Source organism: Halyomorpha halys, unplaced genomic scaffold (genome assembly GCF_000696795.3).
Source record: "Halyomorpha halys isolate HHAL.00 unplaced genomic scaffold, Hhal_1.1 Scaffold261.1, whole genome shotgun sequence".
NCBI lineage: Eukaryota > Metazoa > Arthropoda > Insecta > Hemiptera > Pentatomidae > Halyomorpha > Halyomorpha halys.
The window spans coordinates 100,820-110,400 of NW_027116513.1; the positions used below are offsets into that span (position 1 = coordinate 100,820).

The following is a 9,581-nucleotide window of genomic DNA, read 5'->3' on the forward strand; positions in this document are numbered from 1 at the left end:
TCAGTTTTTTTTTTCACATATAGCTATGTTTTTACTTTAACCATGAAATATTAATCATACTTTTTTAGAATCAAATTTTGGAAATTTTGTATAAGTATTTTCATGAACTATATTCTATAAATTGGTTTCACTATAATCTAATAAAATCATATATTTTTGGACTATTGTAAAACAAATTTTAATACATAGATTCAAGTTTTCTTTAAATATTTGTAAAGATCAGTTCTTGTCAATGGTTACCAACTAGTTAATCTATTCTTTATAACATTTCCTAGGGTGCAGGAGGTATAGTCGCCTCATGCCTTAATCTTAACAGAGCTTAATAAAATGATGTTAACCTGATGTGGTGAATTCTCGCAAACTGTCATCAGTAACGGTTGCCCAGGGACATCCGAGGAAAGAGTAAGACAAAACTCATGATGCTTTATGGCACTGGAGATAAGCGACCAGTCCTGGTTGCCACCAGTATCGTGGCACGGGTACAATCCTGGTAAGGCGCCAGCGCCTCGACCCATTGTGTCCAAGCAGAGAGGGCCTTGCCTTATATTGCCAGCTGGGCTGGAGCTGCTGAAGGAAGGGACTTTCAATTCCGGGTAGACGTGTGATAAATACCATGAGAAAGGTTTGCAATGCAGTTTTTCTCTTAGTGCAAGTCTCTCATCAATACTGAAATCAAATCAATTAAACATTAACAAAACTAGTATATTATTTTTTAAAAAATTTAGCGAGTAGTAACCAAATCATTTTACTAACTCAGTAACCTATAAAAATGTAAACAAGAAATTTACATAGGTAATTTTTATTGTTAATTTTTTGGGGGGTACTTTACTAATATTGAAGTTATAATTTAAAAATGAAAAAAAAAATAATAAATCCATAAATTATAAATTATTTCTTTTTCTTGTTTACCTTATATGATTTGAAAGAAGTAAATTTAAAATGATATAAACGAAAGTGCAGAATAAAAGCGGGCATTAACTCATTACAATGAATGATGAACTGTACCATGGAAAGAGCAAGTTTTGTCTTCTTCAAATCCTACACGATCTCTACTTCAAAAATTACATCTTAATAGAACTTCAGTTAAATTTATATTTTTTGAATTGAATCAGTCATATCAAAAATATGTACAAGTCAATTTTTTTTTCCAGTAATACTTTCTTTTCTTGTTGCAAATATTTCCTTAAAGGTATGCCCTTAATCTGGGTAAAAATCATGCATGTTAGAAAATTCCTTCTTCAAATAATATTATTATTTTATATTAATATCATGATCGACAAAAAAGTCCTACAAGATTCCTTTATTTGTGAATAACACAGTCTTTATTAAATTCAATAAAATTATAATTGTGTGACTGAAGTGGTTTTTGAAAAGACCGATTTAGTTACAACAGTTTTCCAAATAATGTGCTATTGGATCTAAACACTCTATATATTGTATCTTATTTGAGGGATTAATATTTCTGTATATCATAGCTTTAATTCCAAACCTTCTAATTACATTTTTTATAAAGTAAAGCTAATTTTGGTACTTGAAACTACTAACAGATAATAAATGCATTGAATTTCAAAATTTATTCGGAACTTTACTTTAATGGAAAAATTGATTTAATAGGTTTAGGAAATCGAGATGTATGAAAAAAATTAAAGTAATGACATTTATTTTTCAAATTTTTAATATATTTTAGCAAATTATAAATAAATTAACATTTAATTTGTTATTATGTTAAAATGAATGGGAGAAACTTACTTTCCAAATGGTACAGCTTTGGCTAAAGGCACAGCGGAATAATAATAAGATTTGTATTCATCCATCCAAACTTCAGCGGCACGCCGAGTGTTTCTGGCGAATACGTTTCCGCTCCCTCCAGGAAATGTATAAGGATGCCTCTTTCGGAAGACATGACCTACTCTTGAGCAGGGAATTATTTCTAAGCTTCCTCCACATTGCCATACCCGAAATGATATTTCTAAAATGAAATTACAATAACGTCATAAAAAGTAAAATCATAACAAATTCTGAATATGATAATTTAATTAATATTAATCTCGGAAATGAACCTATAATAAATTATAAATAGATTTGTTCAATAACATTTGACAAGGACTAGAGAAATTCTTCAGAGAATGTAATACAAATGAACTTGAACAACTAATGTTGAATTTCAAAACAACATTCTCTTTCCTTTTATTGCTTGAACTAGATGAATGTATAAAATATATTTTACAAATTAAAAAAAAAAAATGTAAATACAGAAATTATTAAGCAAAGTAAGTTAATATGAGAATAAACATGAATCCCTACAACACTTTTATAAAAATTAGTTAATTTTTAATGGTAGTGTTCTGTTTTCAGTAAGATAAAACATTACAAAACATCAAATCATACAACCTCGTGATTTCGTGGGCTTTCTTCTACTACTCCTCGAACAATATGTACTTCGGTCTGTTCTGTATGAGTCAGCCCGAACCAAGTTCTGTTTATATAGCATATGCACTCATCAACTCACCTCTTAGCGGCTTGTTCATTTTATGTTCTTGTCCTTTACTAAGTTGATGAACAATTGTTCAATGTACATAATTTAACTTAATGCTCATTACTGAAGACTTACAACCTTCAGAATTTATAAAATAGTCTAAGTCAGGTCAGTTATTATCTTTACACTTAATTATCCTAACACTATACCTTGCTTTCCATCTAATGAACTAAATTAGACTAAACATAATGCACTCAATTTATACTATTTTCTACATTTTATTTTTTTTTTCATTTTCTATTGTATTTCCATTGCTTAAGTTTCACTCCGTTCTTGCATTCAAATCACATTAAGTTTAAAAAATTGCTTTCTGGTTCTTCGGCTTTAATTGAAGGTTTATTACAACCGCTCTTATAATTTGTTTTTTATCTCAACTATGGACATTATGCCACAGATAGTTAATACTAGTAAGTAACATACAGTAAAAATAAAATGTTGAGTGCAATATTAAATAAAGATTAAAAATATTCATAAACCATAAAACTTAATGTATAAACTCTTACCAAGGTTTTCTCCACCCCATACATCCATAGCCATGTCATATTTTCCTAGATGATAAAAATATTCCTTGTCAATAGAAAACAGCCCACCAGCAATCATCGGTGTTCTAAAATATGTAATACATTAATTATTAAAATACATATATAAACATCATAGTATAACATATATTGTTAAAAAATATCAGTAATATATTATTATATGAAAGCGATAATTCTAGGTTATTTTGTTTAGCAAAGTCTAGTCTAGATCATCTAATAATTGCCTGTCTGCCTGACTAGTATATCAATTAATTAATTTTAACAATATCACCGTTAAAAGCATCAGGAAAAATTTATAAAAAAGATTTTCATATTTTGAATAATATATTTTTTTTTAAATATTGACAATTTATTAAATAACCAATAAATCACTATTTATTATTATTTTCTGCTTTTATTGAATAGTGGCACATCTGACAAATAAAAAAATCATTTTATTTTATTTTTGATGCATTCTATAGATTATACAATAGGCTGATGTTACTTTTCGACAACCCTACTAGCTTTGGGATAATCTATAGAGGGACAACGGTAGGGGAAAAACCCTGTCTGTGGTAATATCTTTGGAACACTTCCTTTATAAATAAAACCAAAACTTTTTTTCAGGTGTACCGCGGTCCAAGCAAAACAGTATATATATATTCACAGAAAAGTAATACGCATTTTAATTAATTAGAATAATGTACATTCCCTTTGAAAATTTTACAACTAAATTCTTATCAGCCATTTAGTTTCTTAATTAATTTTTAATAATGTTCATGTTGGAAGTTATTTATTCTAAATTCAAACATGTAAACTCTAGGCTCTTCAAGCATTGAAGATAAATTTATCCATGTTTTGTAAATTTTCATAGGAGTTAGCATGTTATATGAAAACAAAAAATATTTATTTATTTCTTCAACCTAAATTATGGTAACAAGACATATAAATTCCATAAACCACATTAGCCAAGTCAAGCAACTGTATTTAAAAAAGTGTTTTTCAAATTCTGATCGAATGAAATCTTGATTTGTTTAATTTTTTTTTAAGAACATTTAACGTAAATGCTTGAATTTCATTCACTTCATGAAATTTCTTAAGAAAAAATAAGTACATCTTTAAAATATCAAATCCTGTATCTTAAATCACTTTCTGTCCACCCAATTTCTAAACAATAACAATTAAATGTTTCAAATGAAGTTCATAAATAGATAGAAAACCAATCTGAAAATTTTATTACGTATAAAATTTAATATAAATATTAGTGGATGTTATTAAGATTTATTTAGAATTTGTAAACAGGTATATATTTATATATAATCATCATTACTAAATTTAGTTTGTTTTTTATTACTATTAGAAGATAACTTATCATTTATGATTTGTTAGATTTATATATCGTAAAATTTATTTTTATCTAACTTTTTTAAATTTATTTGTTTGTTTTTACTTTTACATTTAATTTTGTGATTTCCATTTAAAAATTATAAATATGTATATAAACATTAATTGCACCTTGTTAATCATCTTAATTTTTTTTTCTTTTTTATTTGAAATTAGTTTCCTCATTTTCATTTCATCAATTTTTGATATGATACTTGGTTTCATTTTATTGGTTTCCTTTTAATATATTTACTTTATTAATTATTTTTTATTTAATACAAACATTCTTATTTTTTTTTGTTTCTTGTGTGTTATTATTGTCTTATTTTTTTTTAATATAATTTTTGATTTCAATTTTTTTTTTAATGATATTTTACAATTGGATTATTTTTATTTATTTTTTAAAAATTTTGAATTTTACTCTAAAATACTGAAGCCCATTTTTGATGCATGCTATATTATTCTAAAGGGACCAGTCCCAGAATAAATAAATTATTATTATAATTATTATTACATATGGCTCATGTTTTCTGAGCCCTGAACCTGAGTAACCATTGTCAATCTGAGACAAAAAAAAAGGTTCAAATAACATGTAGTTGATAGGAAATCAAAGCTGTTGTATCAAACAAACTTAGAAATTCTATAATAATAATTAAATATTTTAACTAGCTATTTATTTATTATTTTTCATCAATGAAATAAGAATTTTTTCATTAAAAAACTATTTGTTTACCTGATTGGTTGGGTAGGATCCTTTATTCTTTTCAATCTTTCTTCTGGACTCAAATACTCCCATTTGAAGACAAGGTTCCAGTCGAATCCACCACGAAGATCTGACGAAGCCCCGATGTAATGAAATGTATCCATGGAGATGACATCAATAATAGGGCAAACCACACGTGTTTTGTCCTAAAGTAAAATAAATTTGAATATTGATCATTGTATTTCATTTTAAAATGAAATGAAAGCATACTCAAAATATTGTTTTTTGTCATAAATTAACAATACAAAAAAACATGGGGGTAATACGAAATAATAGTAAATTCAATGATCTTAAAAAAAGGACAAAAAATCAGATTGTTTTCAAATCTTATTCTAACAAGGATTTTTTACATGAGATTTTTCAAATATTTTCACAAGGCTTCTTAATCTTGATTGGCAATTCATATTACAAATAGCATTGAAAGAAAGACCTCACAAAGTAATTGCTTATTGCTTTTATACATGAGTAGAAGTTAACAATAAGCTTAGTTCTGAAATTGGTTAAAATTTGACTAGTTTCTCAATAAACTTTTAACTTGAAAATACAAATACTTTTAAGAAGCAATTTAAAAATAATCTAATAATTAACTGTCCTATATAAATATTATAGAAATTTCTGATCTTATGCTTTTCTTACCAATTAATCAACAAAAAGAAATAGAAGACAGAGATGTGTTAAATTGTATTAATTTAATCTAAAAACTTCATAATCTGAGTATTATGTACATTTCTTTGATCAGATGCAAGAATAATAAATTTAAAAATTTGATGTTCTCTTTGGATATTTGTTTTCAGAACTTGATAGGCAATGCTCTTGTTCAAAAGTTATATTGTCCTTGTAAGCTATCTCGATTAAATTCGCTTAGTAGTTTCTCAATCCTTTGTTGAAAGATTTTGCTTATACCTCCCTCCTGTAATAATTCCAGCTTAAATATATCTTCCTCCTTCCTTTATTTTTCTGTGCCTTGTTATCCGCCTTAGTAATATTAATCCATGGGAAGGTACACATAGACTTCAGCATATAAAGGTCTGACACAATCTCGGCTCATTTACATAACCTTGTCTCCTGTACTTTTATATTATTACATTCTTTTATAATCAAATAATCCATTATTGATCTCAGTTGTAGGAATTGATCTTAATTTTTTATATTTAATTTGTCTTATTGTTTGATTTTAAAGTTTCATTAACATATTTCTGTATTGAAGTCTGTATAAATAAATAACATATCTTATATAAAGTTTCAGTAACAAAAAAAAAATAAGTTAAATATTATAAATTTATAAAATGGTAGGATTAAGCAACAATTTTATTTATTTTTAGCCTAAGACTCAAAAATATAGCATTGCAATAAAAAAAAACATAAAAAGTAAATAAAAAATTATAACAGTAATTTTTACATATGGAAACATAAGAAAGATTATTGTCTCAAGCTGAGGATTAATAAAATGTTACTATTAATAATATTAATAGTAATGGAAACAGAGTAATTATACGTAATAAGTATAATTAAAAAATTGTTTATTAGAAAAAACTTTTAAAATACTTTTTAAGTATACCTCATCTATTCTTTCTAGAAGTGGTTCAAGCCAATCTTTGTTACACTCGACGTGACTATCCAAGAATGTAAGCACGGGGGCTATAGCAGCTTCAGCTCCTTTCACTCTAGATCGCATGAGTCCTAGAAATCCACACATAAGTAATATATAATATATATCTAAACGTTCTCCAAGATATCATGATAGTTGTGATATATGATGTATATAACAAAATATCAATATTTCAAAATTCATCTTAAATGAATTAAATATATATTTTATAAATTATTAAAAAAAAATCAGACAGTTCTAGCACATTAAGGACCACAATGCCTTTCAAGAATCCCTCCCCCCTCTACCAGGGACACTTTCAGGACTTCATTTCCATGGACTGATTCATTACTATTCGATATTACAAATGCGGAGAATTATTTTTGAATACTTCAATATTTTACATTAAAATGAATGATGTTTTAGACTTTTTGCCCATAGTCAAGTTCCTTGTTCATCTAACATAAAAATAATGCACAATCAACAGTTTTGTTTTTTAATTATACATTGAATTTCAAATAAATAATTTAAAATTAATTACAAGTTATTTAAATAAAATGTACTGTTTACACAGTTAGTTTAACTATTATATACCAATTTACAACTTACAAAAAAAATTGAAATTAGACTAAATCTTTAATATTGGAAAATTAATAGTTAACCTTATGTAATAGATTGTAGGAAAATAGTCTGGGTGGCATTCAATAAAGTACAAAATAGTAATTAAAAAAATAAATAAACTGTTTTAACAAATAGTTTTTTTTCTTTTATTTACTATTTTGTACATTTCTTGACAGCCACCCAGACTATCTTCTTTTAATATAAAACTTTAATATTAACTATTATTATTTTAACTTAAATTATTTGATGCCGACACTGATTAAAATAAACTTTCATATTCAAATCTTGAACATACATCAACATATTTTCTTACTTTTCCATTAAATAACAGAGTTTCATTTATTGATTTTAGACAAACAATAAGAAAATTAATGTAAAAAGAAGAAAATATGTTGACTTATATTCGACATTGGATATGAAAGTTTATTTTAATCTTAATTATTTTTTTTTTTTTGTAATTTTATATTAAAGTTTTAGCCTAAACTTATTTTTTTTTTTTTTAAACTTGTAAATTGATATAAAATAGTCAAACTAACTATTTAAATAGTAGATTTCATTTAAATAATTTGTGATTAATTTAAAATTATTTTTTTGAAATTAATGTATAATTTAAAAAAAAAAATGATTGTGGGTTATTTTAATTTTAGGAGAACAAGAAACTGAATAGTGGGCAAAAAGTTGTTCGAATGTTAATGTAAAATAAAGAAGTAATAAAATGGGCTAATTCTTCTTGAAAAGAATAAATAATAAAGTAATAATAAAACCTTTTCAACTATCAAGTGAAAACTTATAAATTATAATTTTTGAAAAAAATAAATATTTTGTAAGTAATAATTTGTTCAATATGCAATGAACAAAGTCCTAAAAGATAAATCTATGTAGTACATATATAAATAAACTATACAGAAAAAAATCAATGTACCTTCTCTCTTTTCATTTCTTATGACTCTAACTTTTTGTATTTTTGAAAGTTCTTCCCCATCCAAAGCTGTAATCAAAACAGAAAGGTAGATAAGTTGAAACTAAAATAATAATTAATGGATTAAGAATAAAATCTTCAATCTGAACGTAATGAAATAATATTATATCACATCTAGATGCATATATTTCCAGTAACAGTGTCATGTCTCAAAAATAATGATTTTTCAGCTGATGCATTTGATGTTTAAAAAATGAATTAAGTTCTGGTTAACTATATTACAAAATTTAAGACAATTACACAAATGACAAATAATTACAATAGTCCCAGTGGTATAATGATTTTTGAGTTGTGACACTGTGCTGGCATATATTAGTACTGTATATATTTTTTATAAGCCACATGATATGTTTAATTTTGTAAAAAAGGAGAGAAATATTTGTCACTTTTTGAGCCTTAACAAAATACCATCAAACAACTTAGTCAATGTTTTGACATTTTTACTCATTTATATGAATACAAATTTCAATTTATATTGTCAAAAACATATTAATCAAAGAAAAAACATAACAATTAAATATAATTATAAATTTTGAACTTTACATACTGATTGTACTACAAAGTGTTTAATTTTTTTTTTAAATGCTTAAGAACAGCAAAATAAAATTTGGGAAAAAAATCTTGTATCTATCATTACTTACGGTTATCACTAAAATCATCGACAAGAATGATTTCTTTGATGAGATGTTCTGGGCTTCTATTCAGGACACTGAAAAAATAAAAAAAATTAATATATTTGTAGATTCATTGAATTTACTTCCATTAATAGCTTTTAAGTCTTGATATGCTGAAAACCTAATATCAGGAAAAAAAATTTAATATTATAGTAAATAAATTTAAAATTAAATCTGTACAGCTGCAACCCATGAAAGGTTAAGGGTGCAGTACTTTGTAAGAAAGTACTATTACTAGACCAAAGGTTGTGCAAGGAGGTGATTTAGTCAGAATCACATTTGACCACTGGATTTTCACCCAATTAAGGGTATCCACTTTATGAGGCTGGGTAGACCCCAGAGGGCTGACTCATGGCTACAATGAAACAGAGAATAATTTTTTACCACAGCTAGACTCGAACCTGAGTCCTTGGAGCTAGTAACTCAGTGCCTTACCATTGGACTACACATTTCCATAGTAAATATGCTTACATGAATATATATATATATATATATATATAGGGTGTTTTTTTAAGCCCG

At 25.9% G+C, this 9,581-nt stretch overlaps 1 protein-coding gene across 1 annotated transcript in view; it reads right to left on the reverse strand.

The window, feature by feature from the left end:
• Window positions 1-9,581, reverse strand: part of Pgant2 (polypeptide N-acetylgalactosaminyltransferase 2) — a 272,840-nt gene that overhangs the window by 6,729 nt on the left and 256,530 nt on the right. Inside the window, exons 4-10 of the mRNA XM_067053287.1 lie at window positions 9,030-9,097; window positions 8,332-8,397; window positions 6,759-6,880; window positions 5,171-5,346; window positions 3,040-3,143; window positions 1,750-1,969; window positions 339-666 (exon numbers count right to left, since the gene is read on the reverse strand). Coding sequence (XP_066909388.1) covers window positions 339-666; window positions 1,750-1,969; window positions 3,040-3,143; window positions 5,171-5,346; window positions 6,759-6,880; window positions 8,332-8,397; window positions 9,030-9,097 — 1,084 coding nt within the window. The remainder of the gene's footprint in view (window positions 1-338; window positions 667-1,749; window positions 1,970-3,039; window positions 3,144-5,170; window positions 5,347-6,758; window positions 6,881-8,331; window positions 8,398-9,029; window positions 9,098-9,581) is intronic.